General features: G+C 50.8%; 1 protein-coding gene and 1 pseudogene across 1 annotated transcript; one reads left to right on the top strand and one right to left on the bottom strand.

Moving 5' to 3' along the window:
• Positions 1-1571: 1571 nt before the first annotated feature.
• On the top strand, positions 1572-1703 carry LOC128594975 (uncharacterized; annotated as a pseudogene).
• Positions 1704-15457: 13754 nt separating this feature from the next.
• PSORS1C2 (psoriasis susceptibility 1 candidate 2) lies at positions 15458-18084 on the bottom strand. Its single transcript, XM_053602861.1, has 2 exons — positions 17296-18084; positions 15458-16710 (listed from the first exon to the last, which is right to left on the bottom strand). Exons 1-2 carry the CDS (start codon positions 17348-17350, stop codon positions 16358-16360), a joined length of 408 nt encoding a protein of 135 aa, XP_053458836.1. The 5' UTR covers positions 17351-18084; the 3' UTR covers positions 15458-16357.
• Between the last annotated feature and the right edge of the window lie 1347 nt (positions 18085-19431).

Genomic DNA, 19431 nt, shown 5'->3' with positions numbered 1-19431 from the left:
GGAGGGAGGGAGGGGCGGAGGGGGTGGGAGCCTGGGGGAAGTTGGTGTGGCCAGGAGGAGCTACAGTAATCAGCCTGGAGCATCTGCCTACTCAGCAGCAGTGGTGGCTGCAGTGTGGGTACCCACGGCCATGGGCCCTACCATCCTGTCACCTGATTGGCCTGCCCCGGCTCCTCATTGCCTAACCTGGAACCAGGCGCTCTGCCCACTCTGGGGCGTCCACTCTCACCCGGGACCCAGTCGCCTGGCTCCCTTCATCCTTCTGCCTCCCTGATCTGGCCTGTCAACTCCCACCCTGTCTCCACTTGCAGACAGGGGCATTTCAACTTTCCCTTCCACACTTGGGGGTCTGCTCCAGCAAGCCCCCCATCCAAGCCCCCCACCCCTGTCTGCTGCCACCCTTGGGACCCCATCACTCTACCTTCACTTTCTTCCTTCAGATGTGAGAACTGCCCCTGCCCCAGTGCCCTCCTGCTGTCGCTACCCAAGTACCAGGCAGCCACACACCCAGCATGTGTCCCATCCAGGAGTGAAACTTGATATTCGCTTCCCAAAACCAGCTTCCTGACCTCTCCCTCCTGGTGGAGGTGCTGGGAGCTGGGGCTCAGCCTGGGGTTCAGGCTGGGTTGGGGACCCCTGTCATAGCTAGGTCCTGGTTACTCACAGGCCACTCGCAGTCCCTCCCCCTGGGCTGGTGACCCAGACCTCAGAGGGTGAGCAAGAGGCTAATAAGGCTAATTGGAGAGGTGGTGGCCCCTGGCTTGAGTGAGTGAGCAGGAAGCAGCAGCCAGCTCCTACTGGGTAGAAAAGGAGGGCCAGGCAGGCTCCTGGGTCCCCAGGGTGCACAGCAGGCCTGGAAGGCCAGAGCCCCAGTGGGCTAAGAGGGTGACGGTTTCTCCTCCGCTGCATTTCCCTCCCTCCTGCTTTGGCCCCACCTCAGCCAATTAATTTCTCATTAGTATTGCGGGAGTATCAGTATCGGAGGGAGGGGCTGGGAATCAGTGGAGCGGCCCTCTCCTCCCCTGACCCAGAGCAGATGGCTGCCTTGGGGAGCCCCTGCTCCCCTCACCCCAACTCATCAGAGTTTCTGTCTCTTCACAAAGGCAGCTCTGTCCCTGGAGCCCTGGGGCTGGTCTCTCCCACTCTCCCTGCCTCCTGACCCTCCTGTAACTCTAGTTCAGCACGAGCATGGACACGTTCCTTCTCCGTGCTATCTATGAGGTTGCAGGACAAATAAGTCTGAGAACTCATCCTAGAAAAAGTGCTACATACTTCATTGCTGAATGTCACTGCAGTCACCTTCCTGGTACTCCCCTTGGGAAGCTATGTGCCGACACCAGCACCTAGTCCACCCTTCAAAGCAATTTGGGAACTCTTTTTCTGGAATTGCTGTCAGAGCGGTCATCATAATAAGGTAGTCACTGGCCACATGGGACTCAGAGAACCAACTGAGGAATTGAATTTTGAATTTTACTTAATTTTAATTAATTTCAACGTGGACAGACACATGCAGCTAGTGGCCACCATCTAGTCTAGCCTTGACTTGCTGGCAGCATTCAAATGGCAGTGGGAGCTTTGTGCAGTGGCAGTATGGTAGCCAGCGAGATTTAGCCAAGATGTGATTACTGCTAATTGAAAACTTTCCCCACTGCCCTGCTATGATGACAGTCAGCACCAACAATTTGTAATAGTCTCTATGGAGAGAGTGGGAAGGAAGAGGGGCTCTGGGAGGCATGGACAGAGGTGATGATGGGACAGTCCTCTCTTAAAGGGGGCTGACATGTGGCTCGGCACCTATGGCTCAAGTGGCTAAGGCGCCAGCCACATACACCTGAGCTGGCGGGTTCAAATCCAGCCCAAGTCCACCAAACAACAATGACAGCTGCAACAAAAAAATAGCCAGGCATTGTGGTGGGCACCTGTAGTCCCAGCTACTTTCGGAGGCAGGAGAATAGCTTGAGCCCAGGAGTTGGAGGTTGCTGTGAGCTGTGATAGCACAGCACTCTACCTAGGGAGACAGCTTGAGGCTCTGTCTCAAAAAAAAAAAAAAAAAGATGGCTGATGTGGGGCGGTGCCTGTGGCTAAGTGAGTAGGGCGCCAGCCCCATATACTAGGGGTGGTGGGTTCAAACCTAGCCCCTGCCAAACTGCAACAAAAAATCTCTAAAAAAAAAGAGCTGATGTTTTGGGGAAAACAAAAACCAAACAAAAACACTGGATTTAGAATGAGGATGACATAGGTTCAAGTCCCATTTAACCCCCTGGCTCTGGGCAACTCACCAAACTTTTCTGAACTTCAATTTCCTCATCCCTACAATGTTTAATTTTATTTATTTATTTGGAGAGTCTCAGTCTCTCACCCTGAATATAGTGCTGTGGTATGATCATAGCTCATAACAGTCTCAAACTCCTAAATTAATTTTATTTATTTATTTAATTTATATGAGACAGAGTCTCGTTTTGTTGCCCTCGGTAGAGTGCTGTGCGTCACAGCTCACAGCAACCTCCAGCTCCTGGGCTTAGGTTATTCTCTTGTCTCAGCCTCCCAAGTAGCTGAGAATACAGGCGCCTGCCACAATGCCAGGCTATTTTTTGTTGCAGTTTGGCCGACGCTGGGTTTGAACCCACCACCCTTGGTAGATGGGGCCGGCGCCCTACTCACTGAGCCATAGGCACCACCCCAAACTCCTAAATTTAAGTGATCCTCCTGCCTCTGCCTCCAGAGGAGCTGGGGCTATAGGACTGTCACCTGTCACCATGCCCCACTAATTTTGTGTGTGTGTGTGTGTGTGTAGATGGTGTCTCACTCTTAGGCTGGTTTCAAACTCCTGAGCTCAAGCAATCCTCCTGCCTTGGCCTCCCAGAGTGCTAGGATTATAGTCATGAGCCACCATACTTAGTAGAAAATGGAAATACTATATTTTAAACAATTCGTACCTTGTAAGATATTTGTGAAACTCAAACAGGAAATTATCAGAACAATTAAATGGGACAAGGGTGCAGTCCCTTAGCACAGGCATCCAGCCCTACCACAGGCAGGCAAACAGGATGGGTTCACCCCACAGCTCACTCCCCTCCTTAGTCTCCAGTCCAGATCCCAGTAGAGTCCCCTCTGTTCCCTTGCCACACACACAAACGCCACACACACAAATGTGAGACAGGGATGCATTTAAAGTGGCAAGTGATGCTGCCCTTCTGAACGTGTATCCCTCCCAAGGCCTCCTTAAGCCTTCAGTCTGCACTCCCCAGCGGGAAGAGGCTCGGGCAGCGAGGTGGGCTGCAGAGAGCAGGAAGGAGTGCAGAGCCTGGGGACTAGATTGTGGGTGGGAGGAGGCAGGACACCAGGGCTCTTTCCCTGAGCAACCAGCAGTGACAGTTTCTCTGTTCTCTTTCTCACATTCCTGCTGGTTACCATCAGACTTTGGCCAGGACAGCTGACCTGAAAGAGGCACAGTCTCTCCCAGCCTCCCGCCAGGTCTCCAGCCACCCACTCATGTTGGTGGTGTGGCCACATTCCTCCTCCTGCCTCTCTCCCCTGACTGTGATGTCCACCCCTGTCCCTACTATCCCACCATCTGGGCCTCCTGGTTCCTTGAGTGCCTGCCCACATCTGGGCCCTCTGAATTCCAATCCACACTGCCATTTTCTTACCGAATACCCATCTGCTGTGTTGTATTTTACTCTGAGCTCACCATTAATCATCCTCTCTGCACAGGCCAGGGAGACACGGGCTGAGTGACCACTTTCTGTGAAGCTGTCAGTCTGCTGACGTCCACAGTTGTGCAGGGAGATCTACCATGTTCCACAGCAACAGAGTCTGCCCCTGACCCCGCCAGCATGTGCCCGGCCCAGTGTATGGACTGGGGAGAAAGTGGGTGGTGCAGATTCACCTCGTCCCTACACTCCACCCCAGAGAACCAAGCTCAAAGCACACGCTTTCCATTCACAAGAGATGGGGACCATGTCATGCATTATGAGGAAGGCAGGTCACTGCCCCTCTGGCACCCCCATGCTGCTATCTTTACTGTGCCAGGCATTGGCTCCCCCAGCATGACCCTGTGCTGCAGTTGTAAGGAGCATGGATTGTTTCTTGCCCTGAGGAGCTGCAGTGCAGTGGTGCACACACCCAGAAGGCTGGAGTGGAGAAGGGGGCAGGCACTTGGCTTCAAGGAGGTGAGGACTTTCCCTGGGCCTTGAGGAATAAATAATGAGGAGCAGGGAGCAAGCCACTGAGACTCGGGGCCCTGGGAGTCCTTCGGGTGCTTGTAAGATGACCAGATGGGTTGGATTGGTGAGGGACACACTTGCAGGGGAATAGAGGGCAGGAGATTGGACAAGCTGCTTAGCCTAGACTACCGATGACCACAGCAGCTGGCTAAAGGAATCTGGATTCCCTCGGAAATGGAGTAAATACAAGAGGCCACAGGGAACAGAAGGGCTTTGAATGCTCAAAGAGGAAGCTGAAACCGGGCATGGCACACCTACAGTCCCAGCTGCTCTAGAGGCTGAGATGACAGTACTGCTTGAGCCCAGGAGCTCTAGACCAGCCTGGGTGACAGAGCAAGATGCTGAAAAGAGGAAGCCTGGGGCAGGAGAACCCCATTTACTGATTGCCTGCTGCAGGCCAGGCACTGTGCCTGGGGTGTTAGACACATGTGGTCTTGTCTCATCCTCACAACGGCCCTGTACAGTGAAGTGCCTCTTCTCCTTATCGCAGAGATGAAGAAATTGAGTTTAAATTATTTGTCCAAACCAACTGCTCACAAGCAAAACCAGTTTGGAAAAGACTCAAACCCAAGCCTGATGGACGTCCATGCCCACACACAGACCCCATTATTCTGTGCCACAGACACCAGGCTCTAAAGGAGGGGCAGTGGGTCGTCGACAGAATTCAGCAGTTCCATAAACCCTGAAGAATATGTGCAAAAATCCTGTGTGTTTGTATCTTTCTAGGATTTTTTTCCATTTCCATCCAAGCCTTGAAAGTTTGGAAGCCCTAAGTGACAGCGTCCCAGGCACGTGAGGTCCCTCCCACGCAGTTTCATCCATGGACCTAAAAGTCAGGACAGACGATGTTCCAGAGTTGGTGTTCCACTTACGGGTCATTGGTGGACCTGGGGCTAAGGCTTGGGAGAAAGAAAATGGAGGGAATGAAGATAGGAAGAGAAAAAGCCTGAAAGAGGAGATTATTTTGTGGTAGGGAGCGGGAGAGAGGCCACCAGAGCCACTCTCGCTCCAGGACCCGTGGGCCGCTCCCTGCGTGGCTCCTCCCTGCTGGGCTCGGCGGCCGGGCCTTTTCCTCTCCGCCTCTCTCTTTCTCCATCACACCCACGCTACCTGTGCGGACTCATCTCTCCAGTCATACACCGCCCTCCTCTCCCTCGTGTGGAAGCTGACGCTCCTGGCCCACCCAGCAGGGTATGTCCTCTGGGTTGTTTTTCCTGTAGTGGGGAGGGGTGGCCTTGAGTCACCCACACTGTTCACTTGGTTCCTCGGTGACCAAGGGCATAGACAGAGAGGGTGAATCTGTACGTGGGAGCGGCTACCTATCTCTGCGGGGAGGGACCCTCCTTAACTCAGGGGCTCTCATGGGACTGGCCGAACCCCTTGCTCAGCGTTAGTCCCTACTTCCCTGCCTTCCCCTTGGAAGGCCCACTCACTGCGGTTTCTTCCCTGGGGCAGGGCCACCAAGAGTGGACTCCGCATTCTGCTGGCCCTGGCTTCTTTGCCCTCTTCTCAAATGGACACTGCGGCATCCCCATGGCTTCAAGAGTGACAGAAACCTTCTTCCCCCGGACCTACTCCGTGGAGTGGGCAAAGCACAAACGTGTTCACGGAGTCTTCCACACTTAGCCATGGTAGGTGCTTGGTGATATTTTGGAATAAAAGAATAAACGAATGTGGGGACAGCACCTGTGGCTCTAAGAGTAGGACGCCAGCCCCATATACTGTTGGTGGCAGTTCAAACCTGGCCCTGGCCAAAAAAAAAAAAAAGATGTCATCTGGGCAGCGCCTGTGGCTCAGTGGGTAGGGCACTGGCCCCATATACCAAGGATGGTGGATTTGAACCCAGCCCCAGCCAAACTGCAACAAAAAAATAGCTGGGCATTGTGGTGGGCCCCGGTAGTCCCAGCTACTTGGGAGGCTGAGGCAAGAGAATCGCCTAAGTCCAAGAGCTGGAGGTTGCTGTGAGCTGTGACACCACAGCATTCTACCAAGGGTGACAAAGTGAGACGCTACCTCTTAAAAAAAGAAAAATGAATGTGTCAGGCCATACTTCCTCTTTTATCTTACTGGGGACACATCTCCCTCCTCCCTGGTTTCTGTGCCTTCTGCCCCACCCAACCACACCTAATATGTGCAAAGTTCCCTCGGGTCCCGGGAGTACACTGAGGGGTAGAGGGGAGGGTCACGTGTCCCTCTTGGCTCTGACACAGCCACTCACACGACTCCCTGTCCTCTCTCACTCATGGGCCTATCTGTCCTGCCCTCATTCCTCATGGGTGACTGTCTCCCTGGGCCACTCTTCTCTCCACTGGATCATCTCCCTTTTGTGTTTGTTTTTGAGGGATGCAACACTCTTCCATTAACAAATAGCAGAGCTCACATGGCTGTGACGAGGGAGCACTGGGACTTCCCCCAGACAAAGCATTAATCTTATGCTAAGGGCGGGGTAAGATGGTGCTGTGTACTTGAAACATCCCCTGGAGGGTTCTGCTAGGTGCTCCCACTACAGCATTATGTGTTGCTCCTAGCTGAGAATCCCTGCTCTGGGGAGCAGTCCACACCCCATCCCCTTCCTCAGAATATTTGATGGTGTAGACATACTCAGCTCTAGGCCCCTAGTCTTCCCTCTCTCCTCCCTGCTGGGCTCCCCGGTTCATCCCTTTCTCTACAACTGGCCTCCTAGGGCTTGGCTGGGTCAGCCTCCACTTTCCACTCTTCCCATGCCTGGGCCTCACCCTTCTGGGATCCCTGCTGGCCCCTCCATGGGACTCAGGGCTCATAGGCATCAGGACGGGGATGAGAACCAGCAGTATCTTCAGACCTTGAATCTCAACAGAGGAAGAATTTGGCAGATGGAGGCTCTGCCCACCGGGCTATCTGCCCCCCCTCCCCCAACCATTCTTTTCCTTTCAATTCTCCTTCCTGAAAGCAACAGGGAGTCAGCTGAGGCACAGTCATGCTCCCTGAGCCCAAGCCTCCATTGCTTTGTTTAAGTCGCATCTGATTTGGCCACCAGCCCTCTTGTCTTATGAGGAGGCGCATACAGAGGCTGTGATTAGCTCTCAGAGTAACAATAATATTTTTTTTCTCTGTTCTGCAGAGCAAGTGCCAGGGAAAACAATACTCACTGTTTGCTCATTACGTGCACCTATCAAATAGTCATTCCTTCCACTAGTGCTATTAATGCTTTTTATTGTTATCAGTCACCCAGAATTAGAGAGACCCAGCTCCCTTAAGAGGGTGAGAGAGAGGGCCAGATACAGTTTGATTGTGCTCAAGGGAGAGGCTGGAAAGATTTGTATCGGGAAAGACTGTTAGGTGGGGCGTGGCCCTGGAGCTCCTGGAGACCGGCTCACCGTGGGCCCATCTTCTCTCCTGTCTTCTGGGCTGTCTCACTGCTTCTCCGGGAGAGCTCGTGGGCAGGGAGCTTCTCCTATTCCCCAGTGTGTCCTGGCATCACACAGCACACAGAGGTGACCTGTAAACACAGACTCCTCTTGGAGGGTTCAGCATCTCAGGTCCAACTCTGTTTTCATGGACCCCAGTACTAGACCATCCCCACAAAGAATGGTGCCAACTCCTTGACAGAGGGTAACATTGCAAATGTCTGCACATGCAGGATTTATCTTGACTTTCTTAATGACGCTCAGAGACAGGAGTTATTATTTGTCCTTTGGAGTTGCAGACACAAATTTAGGGAGATAAGCATGATGCCAGTATTTGGGGACTTTTCCCTGGAATTTTAATTTAATTTTGTCTTGTCCCCTGATGGTCCTATGGGCTGGCTTCCTCCCTTATTTCATTCAGTTCTAGAACACCTGTCACCTCCTCAGATGGGCCCTCCTTGACTTTCTAACACAGACCATCACTTCCTTTCCTGCCTCTGCCTTACACCATTTCGCAGCATTTATCACTAGGTAACAGCTTATCATAGATTTCCTGTGTGCACTGTTTGTCATTCACTTCCCCCACTAGAAGGCAAACCCTGGGAGGACATGTGACTCGCAGCTGTATCCACACCTCTAGGGGGTCGGGGACCACAGCTCTACAGCACTGGCTCAGAGAAGGAACTCAATAAATCATCAACGAGGTAGTGCAGTAAGAATGGTTGTGGCTAAGCAGCCTGTGCCTGAATTTTCCCGAGGCTCAGAGCCTGCCTCACCTCGCCTCACTGGCCTGGCTTGGCTTACAAGAGTCACCCCAAGGAGGTGAAGCGGGAGCGCAGGATGCTGGTTTGGCCAGGGAAAGAGCAAAGACCGCTCTAGAGGAAAACGCCCGCGAAGAATCTCTAGGCTGCCCTCTGGTGGCAGAGCTGGGAACACCCACTCGGACTCTCAGTACAGTGAGTAGACTCGCGCAGTGGTTCTCAACCTTCCTAAAGCCGCGGCCCTTTAATACAGTTCCTGTGGGTCGCGACCCACAAGTTGAGAACCGCTTGTAGAGAATATTAGAGAAACTCCCTAGGGGCGGCGCCTGTGGCTCAGCGATTAGGGCGCCGGCCCCATATACCAGAGGTGGCGGGTTCAGACCCGGCCCCCGCCAAACTGCAACAAAAAAAAAATAGCCGGGCGTTGTGGCAGGTGCCTGTAGTCCCAGTACTCGGGAGGCTGAGGCAAGAGAATCACCTAAACCCCAAAGCTAGAGGTTGCTGTGAGCTGTGACGGCACAGCACTCTGTGGAGGGTGACAAAATGAGACTCTGTCTCTAAAAAAAAAAAAAAAAGAAAGAAAAGAAAAGAAACTCTCTAAAGTCCCATCCCAGGATCACACAGAGACAGATGGCAGAGTAGGGACAAGAACCCAGGTCACAGTCCGATGATCTCATCGTGCCTGCCCCTATCACAGGGGTTGAGATTGTGCTGCTACCAGCAGCTAAAGAGAAGACCTGGTGGGGGAAAGACTGATTACTGCCTTTGAGGATTTTAGGGGAAAAGCCTTACCGGGTGAGTCTGGCTTATATTCAACACTTTTTGAACCAGTACCAGGAACCTCTTAATAAAGATTAGAGTAGAAACATCTACAGTGAGAGAGCTTGGATATATGTCAAAGCAAATCTTTTTTGGTCAAATGAATTTGAAACGGCAGAGTTAAGACTCCCTGCTGCGGCTCCCACCTCAGGGTGTACCCCTCTCTAATTTAACCTTTATCACATTTTATTGCCATGATTCATGTGTTTCTTTCCTCTCTGGACACAGAGCTCCTTCAGGGCAGGGAGGACTGAGACTGCTTCCTGGGATTGTCACCATCACCCAGCACCCACACAGTAGGTGCTCAATAAACGTTGGTTGTGTGGGCAAACAGATGAACACATGAGCTGTTTGGAGTTTCCCTACCTAGAGATCTTTAAAGCAGGGCAGACAACTATCCCTTCTATCTATTCCAAAGATACTCTCCTGCCCAAAGGCCAGGGCCTTGTCTGAGGCTTTCTCAAGGTAACTCAGCTTCTATAATTAGATTTTACCATGATACTAGTTCTAGATTCTTTCCTTTCATTGGCCAAGAATTTATTATCTTCCATATTCAAGGTCCTAGGGTATTGTTCTGTAGTCTGTGATCCTATTCTATTGTTTGGTTTCCCAACTACCTGTTGACATGAGATCAAAGATGCTCCCACCACATTCACTCCTAGGTGGGGTCAGCCAAGGCAGGTGGAGAGGAATGGGAATTGTCCAATCTGAATGGATAAGCTGGCACAATGGGTTTCTCTGTGCTAACACTCCATGCCATCCAGGCCCACTCAACCTCCTCCCCAGCTAATAAACATGGCCTATTTGAGTGCCAATACCCTGCCTATTAATAGGTATTAAAATCTCCAGTGACCTCATGCCTCCCTCTCTGTCCCACTCACTCACTCGTTCTGTTGGACTGGGAAGAACTGGTTTGGAGCCAAGCAGTCCCGCATCCATTCTTTACTTTGGCACTTGTGATAAGTCTTGGACAGGTGAATTACCACTCTCAGAGTCGTTTCCTTATTTGTGAAATGGGGCTAATCATTTGTTCTATTGAATGCCTCCTTGGCCAGCTGCTTGGAGAGAAGAAATGAGAGATACAAAGACAGACAAGGCACACACAGTCCCTGCTCATCCTTTACAAGGAGAGAAAGACATGGAAACCAGCATAACGCTGGGGAACTAAGGACAGAAGCAGGATATAAAGAGCCCTCCCTGCTTTTCTGGGCCTCTTCAAGTACTCGGTTCCTTTTCCTCCCTTTCTCTCTTCTTTAAGATTTTTTTTTTTCTTTCTTTTCCCAACTAACTCCATCTCATTGGCTTGAAGGGTTCAGACCTCTTTCTTCCTCCCATCCCACATCTCCCTGGCACAGCACACCCAATCCCATTTTTCGTCCTGTCTACTCCAGGCACAGCTTAGACAGAGCAGAGAGAATCTCAAGTATGAGCTCCTGAGACTGGCATAAGGACTTTCCCTAATTTTTCCCCAACCTATATGCATCCACTAATTTCTCTCCCTTCTCCAGGTATAAACATTTTATTTTTATTTTTTGAGATGGAGTCTCACTATGTCGCCCTTGATAGAGTGCTGTGGCAGAATAGCTCACAGCAACCTCCAACTCTTGGGCTTAAGCGATTCTGTTGCCTCAGCCTCCCAGGTATCTGGGACTACAGGCGCCCGCCACAATGCCCGGCTATTTTTTTGTTGCGGTTGTCATTGTTGTTTAGTTGGCCCAGGCTGGGTTCGAACTCGCCAGCCTCAGTGGCCAGTGCTGTAACCACTATGCTACGGGAGCCAGGCCAACTTTTTCTTTTTTTAACCGAGCCTTAGTCTGTTGCCTAGGCTAGAGTTTCATGACCGTGACATCAACCTAGCTCACAACAACCTCAAACCCCTGGATTCAAGTGATCCTTCTGCCTCAGCCTCCTGAAAAGCAAGTATCCAATGTACTTATACTAATATGAAGCCAGTAGATGATTTAATACATGCCCACACAAGAGAAAAACTCAATTCAATTCAAGATGGGAGGAGGGGATTGATGTGCTCCCACTGAAGGGGCACAATGTGGGGGTATATGGCACATCTTCTGGGGGCAGAACACAACTACATCAGGGCCTATACCAAACAAATGCAAACATTATAACCTAATTCTTTGTACCCTCAAACTAACCTTAAATAAATAATGAATTTTAGAAAATGGACTGGGTGATGGCTGGGTGCCTATTGCTTAGTGGTTAGGGCGCCAGCCACATGCTCCAGGGCTGGTGGGTTCAAACCCGGCCCGGAACTGCTTAAAAAAAAAAAAAGGGCCAGGTGAGGTGGCTCATGTCTGTAATCCTAGCACTCTGGGAGGCTGATGCAGGTGGATTGCTTGAGCTCAGGAGTTGTAGACCAGCCTGAGCAAGAGGGAGATCCCACCTCTACTAAAAATAGAAAAAGCAGCTGGGTGTAGTGGCACACACATGTAGTCCCAGCTACTCGGGAGGCTGACGGAAAAGAATTGCTCAAGCCTAAGAGTTGGAGGTTGCTGTGAGCTATGCCTCCATGGCACTCTACCCAGGGCAACAGAGTGAGTCTCAAAAAGAAAAAAAGCAAGCAGTCTTCCTGCTTCAGCCTCACAGAGTGCTGGGATGACAGGTGTGAGCCACCATGCTGGACTGAGGGATAAACTGTTTACTCCAACCATTTCAATCTACTTTCTGTTGCCCAAATTTGCAGTTCATTGAAGAGTCCAGGCAGTTATAAAACACGCATTAAGTGTCCATGAAGGCCCAGGCACTGCATTCCCGGTCAGGGTTATGCAGAAGAATAAACAGCTGGAATAATGCAGTGTTTTAAATCAGAGTTGTTGGCATAGCACAGGCCTGAATTCAAATTCCAGTTCTGCCCTGTGTCCCCCATATGGCCTTGCATAAGTCATTGGACCTCTCCAGGCCTTCTCTGTTTCTCTCTTGGGCTGAAAAGAGCTTTATCTGCAGCTTAATTCTTAGCATTTGGCAACAGCGTCCTCTGTGCCGTAGAAAGTAGTTGCAATGGTATGTAGTGTACTTTGCCCCTCAGGTTGATTCCCCAGAAGCAGACGCTGAGACAAAGATTGAAGGAAAAGAGATGTATTCAAAAGAGATGAGGGTGGAGAGGAGTAGAAAGGGGGTGGGGAAGTGGGACCTGGAAGGGAAGAAGAAAAATAAGCCAAACAAGTGAGTGGACAAGAGGACATAAGCAAGGTGTCATGGAGTACAACTCCGATCACAGGACTGGAGGAGTGATACCTCCATATTTGTTATCATCAGTTAAAGGCTGGGGTCGGGATGGGGGAGAGCAGAGGTGGGGGAGGGGAAGAGAAAAATTTCCAGGTGCTTCTAGCACTCTGCACCAGGAAAAGGTCCCAGCTGTGCAAGGCAGAAGGGGCTACTGTGGGTGATGCAGCACAGCGGAGTCAGTAGGCACAAACGTGGCCCAAGGTCTGAGAAGAAGCGTGTAGACACAGGCTCTGCCCACAGAGGCTCGTGGCCTGGGAGGAGAGGAGACATGAATAAATAAATCATCACTTTCAGGGTGACCAGGGGCGGGGGGGGAGGGGTGGGCAGTGGTACGCAGGGAAGTGTCCCTGAGGAGAGACAAACAACTAGTTAGGAAGAGGAAGGCCATTCGACATAGAGAACAGCTCACTCAAAGGTAGAGGTCTGAGACGGCCCAGCGTGCACAGGGCGGGTCTGGGAGGTAATGGTCTGCTGCCAGCCCCCCATCCCCACCCCAGAGGGGGCGGCTTCCAGGCCTGCACCTTGTGTGAGTCTCAGTCTGCACTTGCCTGACTGTCCTCTGCCCTCGAGCCACACAGCCTCCAGGTCCTGCTCCCAGTCCTCTCCTGGAAGCCTCCCCTGACCATTGCAACTCATCATGACTATGCTAAAGTCATGGCATTTATTGCCAAGGTGCTCACTCGTGTTTTAAGTAATTATGTAGTTACATGCATTCTTACTGTCTGTGATGTTATTTAACCTTGCCTGTAAAGCCTGGCTTTCCCAGCTGAATTTAAGCTTCCTGCAAGTGGAAACAGCATATTTTTATTCTTTATATTCTTATATTCTCCCATGGCACCTGGCATTGGTGAACATGTTAAAGATGTAAGATAAGGAATGAACAAATGGGTGAATCCAGTCTGCTTTGAGTAGACACTAGGCTCGCCCTACAATTCTTATGTGTTGTAAGATTATTCCTAAACCCTAAGCTTAGTTTTGTTGCATTTGCACTATGTGTAGGGTTTTTTATTTTGTTTGTTTCTTTTTTTATGGGACAGGATCTTGCTCTGTTGCCCAGGCTGGAGTGGCTGTGTCACTGCAGATTGCAGTGTTGAATTCCTGGGCTCAGGGATCCTCCCACCTTCAAAGTGTTACCTCCTCTTGCCACAGGTAGGTTTTTTTTTGTTGTTTGTTTGTTTGTTTTGGAGACAGAGTCTCACTCTGTTTGAGATTTCACAGCAACCTCAAACTCCAGGGTTCAAGAGATCATTCTGCCTTAGCCTGCCTAGTAGCGGGGGCTACAGGCACCTACCACAACACCTGGCTAATTTTTTTCCCTACTTTTTTAGTAGAGATAGGGTCTCCCTTTCTTGCCTAGGTTTTAGTGTTTCACCACTTAAGCAAACTGGATCCTTAGAGATGAATTTTAAGGTTATGCACCCTCAATTTCTTTTAGCTCCTCTTCAGCCCCAACCCTAGTCGGCCTAGTTGACACTAGGCTGTCGGGATCTCTGGGCTCCTCCCCTTTGAATTTTACTGCTCCCTTAAAAGATGTTGAAAAACTATGCCACTTGCACAGAAGTCAACATCTAACATTTGTAATAACTTAAATAGTATTGCAAACAGTATGCATTCCAGTGAATTATACTTATTTAAAATCACATTACATTTTGGCCAGGCATGGTGGCTCACACCTGTAATCCTAGCACTCTTGGGGGTTAAGGCAAGTGAATTGCCTGAGCTCAGGAGTTTGAGACCAGCCTGAGCTAGAAGGAGACCCCGTCTGTAAAACTAGCCCAGCGCCCTGTAGTCCCAGCTACTCAGGGAGGCTGAGGCAGGAGGATTGCTTGAGCCCAAGAGTTTTAGATTGCTGTTAGCTATGACACCACGGGATTCTACCCTGAGCAACAGAGAGAAACTCTGTCTCAGAAACAAACAAAAAAAATCATCACATTTAAAAAATTTTATTTTTTATGCCGAGTCTGTCAGAGACTACATACTTTTAAGTGTAGCAGATGGAATATAATGCCCTAGCACTTTTGTATCTGTCAATAACCTTTTAAGAAATATGTGAACAAACCCTTTAACCAGTCAGAAATTTTATCTTGTTCCTTTTTCTCTTTAGTTCCTTTTTTCATTCCACTTTCCCTATAGAATTTTACCTTAATGAAATGCTTGTATATCTTTTTTTTTTTTTGTATCTTATATTATTTATTTTTGAGAGACAGAGCCTCACTGCTACCCTTGGTATAGTGTCATGGCATCACAGCTCACAGCAACCTCAAACTCCTGGGCTCAAGTGATTCTGTTGCCTCAGCCTCCCAAGCAGCTGGGACTACAGGTGCCCACCACAATGCCTGACTATTTTTTAGAGACCCGGTCTCTACTAAAAATAGAAAAAATTAGCTGGGGGTGGTGCCTGTGGCTCAAAGGGGTAGGCACTGGTCCCATATGCCAGAGGTGGTGGGCTCAAACCCAGCTCTGGCCAAAAACTGCAAAAAAAAAAAAAAAAAAAAACAGAAAAGAAAGAAAAAATTAGCTGGGCATCCTGGCAGCCTGTAGTACCAGCTACTTGGGAGGCTGAAGCAAGAGGATTGCTTTAGCCCAAGAGTTTGAGGTTTTTGTGAGCTAGGCTGACACCAGGACACTCTAGCCAGAGCAACAAAGTGAGACTCTGTCTCAAAAAGAAAACAACCACAACAAAAAAAAATGCATCTCTTAATGAGATAGAAAGGATTGGTTTATGTTTTTCTTTGACCTTTGTTTGGCAGCTGCAGGAAGGGCAGGCTTAGTGTGGGCAAAAATTCATTTTAGGAAGAGACGTATGTACATACATCTGGTAATTGGTATCCTGCCTGCATGCCTCTGAGAAAGTTTGCATATACACCAGAGCTACCCGAATCATAAGCCATTAAAGAGACACTGAATGTGTTTTCTCATTCTTTGATACTAGGGTCACAGAAAGAAGGGATGAGGGCCTGACCTTGAGTCCAACTCTTTCTGAGCAGCCCTGCAACCTTATACACTGCGTATGGGCAAGCTAGGAACTCAAATTACTCTGTAAGCTTAGGATTGTGAGGAGGGCAACTGAATATTAAAAACCTAACTATAGGGCAGTGCCTGTGGCTCAGTGGATGGGGCGCCAACCCCATATACTGAGGGTGGCGTGTTTGAACCCGACCCTGGCCAAACTGCAACAACAAAATAGCCGGGCAGTGTTGCAGGCGCCTGTACTCGGGAGGCTGTGGCAAAACAATCGTCTAAGCCCGGGAGTTGGAGGTTGCTGTGAGCTGTTACGCGACCGCACTCTACCGAGGTCGATAAAGTGAGACTCTGTTTCTAAAACAAAACAAAAAAACCTCACCTAACTATAGGTGAAGAGGGCGGCGCCTGTGGCTCAAAGGAGTAGGGCACCAGCCCCATATACCGGAGGTGGCAGGTTCAAACCCAGCCCCAGCCAAACAATCAAACAAACAAAAAAAGACTATATGTGAAGAAGCAGCAGCCTAGAGAGTCAGAATTAAGAAAACAGTTTTTATTTTTCCATTTCACGGAAGCACCGTCGTTGTCTACTGATAGTTCCCAGCAGTAGGCCGCCAGGTGGCAGCCGGGAGCACAGCGCTAGCAGCCCTGCCCCGAGGTCCCGGGTAGGGCAGAGAACATGGGGAGGAAGTTGGTGGCAGCAGAGGATGGGACATGAGGTAGAAGGGTATGCTTAGGCTTTCAGAGAAAAACAGAGGGGAAATATGAGGGCCAAATATAGGTCTCAGGAGGTGACAGAAAATATTGAGAACAACACTTTCTGAGTGTTGAGGGAATGAGGAAGGGACTTAGGGAGGTGGGCTAAATTGGGTAGAACTTAAGAGAAATCAGAGGATGGAGACAGGGTTGGGTGCACTGCTCCTGGAGATGCCTGGGAGCAGGGGCAGCTCTGGACATCTCCTTATCTGTACTCTTCCCTGGGTGGGTCAAGGTCTGGCTCCACCTGAGCTCTGTGGTCCACCTCCGGGGCAGGGGGCCAAGGGTTTTCTGGGGGCTGGGGTCCTGCTGGCCAGGGGTCATCAGGCCGGGGAGGTTGAGGTGGATCAGTTCTGGGCGGCTCAGGGGGCCAGACTCCAGCTTCAGGATCTCTCCAAGGGTGATTGGAGCCTGGAGGTGGAGGATCCTTAAAGAGAGGGGGTGCCCCTGGCCAGGGGTCCCCAGGGACTGGAGGACCCTGAGGAAATGTTGGGGAGCCTTCCTCCTCTTGGGCCTCTGTGGGTGGGAGAGAGGGGTGGTCCCCACTGCCTGAGATGCCTGTAGCGGAGGAAAGGGAAAGGTAAGGGGTGGTGAAGGCCAGACCTCATTCCCCTACCCCAGCTATACACCCAGGAGGCATTGCCTCTCTGGGAGCCAGAGCTGATGCCACAGACAGGCCTCAAAAGTCTCTCTCAAAGAGTTCTCTAAATATTTACAAATACTAAAATGATCTTAAAATGACATGACCATCACCATCACCACTAATCTGAACCATTACCTTGACCAACTTTAAACTGACAGGACCTCCACAAACAAGCTCGAAACCTGGTTGGGCCTCCCTGTGCACCCCAACATGTTCTATACCCTGGTTCCATCAGTACCCAGACCCCACCTCTACAGTGACCCCACCTTCCTTAACACAGGTCCCAATGAGTACTTGCCCCACACTACCTGAGCCAGCAAAACATTTATTCTGAGTCAAAATTCACCTTCCTGCAACCCCTTAACACTTCCCCTCATGCGAATTCCTAGAATCTCTCTCACTCCATGCGTTCAGTCCATCCCCTTCTTTCTCAGTGGTCACCCTCACTTGTAGTGACCATCCCTGATCTCCCAAATTGCACTCCTGACCTCCCGGCTCACCTCCAGCATACAGGCAAAGAACCAGGACCCCCAGTAGCTTCCAGTTCAGCAACATGGCTGTCTCCTGCCCCCAAAGCTGGGGCGGGCTGAGTCTGGGTGCTTGGGAACCCCAGAGGCTTTATAGGGGAGGAAGGAGAGGAGGAGGCCAGTTTCTGGGGACAGGCTGGCCCAATGAAACAAGGAACCAGAACCAAACTGGTCAAACCTGTTTGGAGGCTAGCATGTAACCTTTGATGGCAGCGTCCCTCATTTTAGTCCCAGAGCCCAGGACCCAGCTGCTTGGTTCTCCCTATCAGTGACCCAGACCCAGGGTCACCCCACTTTTGTTTCACACCCTGCAGCAATCAGTACCCATCTGGCATCTTCATAATCACAGGGATGTCCACCTTTCTTCCCTTGTAGCTCCTGGAAGCCCAAGAATGAGAGCAAACTGCACATGGGGAAGCGCCATAATTACAGGGGCTGGGAGGCAGGACGCCTGAGCAGGCGTTGGCTGGGGGTGCCTGAGAAACCTGGGATGCAGCTGGGACAGGGTCAGCTGGAACTCCAGTCTCCCCACCCACCCACATGCTGACTGCTCCCTCTCCTTCTCGGAACTTCCTTCTTTCCCTGGCACTTCCCGTCCGCCCAGGACCCAGGTATGCTGCTGTCCAGCATGTGCCTTCTTCAGGCATGCACGGGGCCTCCCCAGCAGTGACGTCTGAGGAATTCCATCCGGGAGCCACTTGGATGACTACAGAAGAGGAAGGAGATACACAAGGATCTCCAGGTTCCCTCTTCCCACCTAGGGCTGGGCGCATCAGTCCTGGCTCAGAGGCTCAGGACGTAGCTGCCTCCCTCCTGTAACTTCAGCTGCTACCCCCTCCCTCAGCAGTCCTCCTCTCTGCCCCTCTGGGCCTCTCCTCTGGTCCTTGGCTCCAGCTCTCTCATGCCTATCTCCTCCCGCCCCTTGTCCTTTAGATCTCAGATCCCTTGTCTTAGAGGTCCCCCTAGAACAATGGTTCTCAACCTTCCTAATGCCGCAAACCTTTAATACAGTCCAAAGGGATCGTGACTCACAGGTTGAAAACCACTGCCCTAAAACCTTTTCTTTCTTCTTTCTTTTATTTTTGTAGAGACGGAGTCTCACTCCATCGCTCTCGGTAGAGTGCCATGGCGTCACCCAGCTCACAGCAACCTCCAGCTCTTGGGCTTAGACGGTTCTCTTGCCTCAGCCTCCCGAGTAGCTGGACTACAGGCGCCCACCACACAGTTGGCTATTTGTAGAGACGCAGTCTTGCTCTTGCTCAGGCTGGTCTCAAACCTGTGATCTCAGGCAATCCATCTGCCTCAGCCTCCCAGAGAACTAGGATTACAGGGGTGAGCCACCCCTAGAAACTTTTCAAGGACCTAAATGGAAGTCCATAACCCTCTCAGAAGTAATGTGTTCAGAAGAGAACTCCATTCCCCCTCAGGTTGTTCCCCACCTGATCTGCTCCCCCTGCAGTAGAGGGCATCAATGTCCACTTTGGCTCACCTCAATGTTTTAACCGTCATTCCTTCCCGTCCACCTGCAAGGCCCCTGGCCCCCCCATTCACCCCTCATCCAAACACAACCCACTGTCCTGAGCCACCATCTCTCCTCCAGCCTCCCCACCCCTCTAATTGGCTCCTCTGCTCCCTCTCTTCACCCCTCCCCTACATCCAAACCCATCCCCCACAACCAGCCAAAAGATCTCTTTAAAATGTACATCCAGTTACATCACTTTCTCTGATCAAGAAATACTCTTGGGGCTCTGCGCCTGTGGCTTAAGCGGCTAAGGTGCCAGCCACATACACCTGAGCTGGCAGGTTCAAATGCAGCCCGGGCCCGCCAAACAACAATGATGGCTGCAACCACAAAAAAAAAAAAAAAAAAAAAAAAAAAAGTACTCTTGGGAGGCTGAGGCAAGAGGATCTCTTAAGCCCAAGAATTTGAAGTTGCCGTGACCTATGATGATGTCATGGCACTCTAGCCTGGGCAAAAGAATGAGATTCTGTCTCAAACAAAAAGTACTGTAGGCTGGGTGCAGTGGTTCATGCCTGTAATCCTAGCACTCTGAGAGGTTGAAGCAGGAGGATTGCTTGAGCTCAGGAGTTTGGGACTAGCCTGAGGAA

Source organism: Nycticebus coucang, chromosome 9 (assembly GCF_027406575.1).
Source record: "Nycticebus coucang isolate mNycCou1 chromosome 9, mNycCou1.pri, whole genome shotgun sequence".
Taxonomy (NCBI): Eukaryota; Metazoa; Chordata; class Mammalia; order Primates; family Lorisidae; genus Nycticebus; species Nycticebus coucang.
The sequence above is the reverse complement of the archived record's forward strand: the minus strand, read 5'-3'. Positions and strand labels throughout refer to the sequence as shown.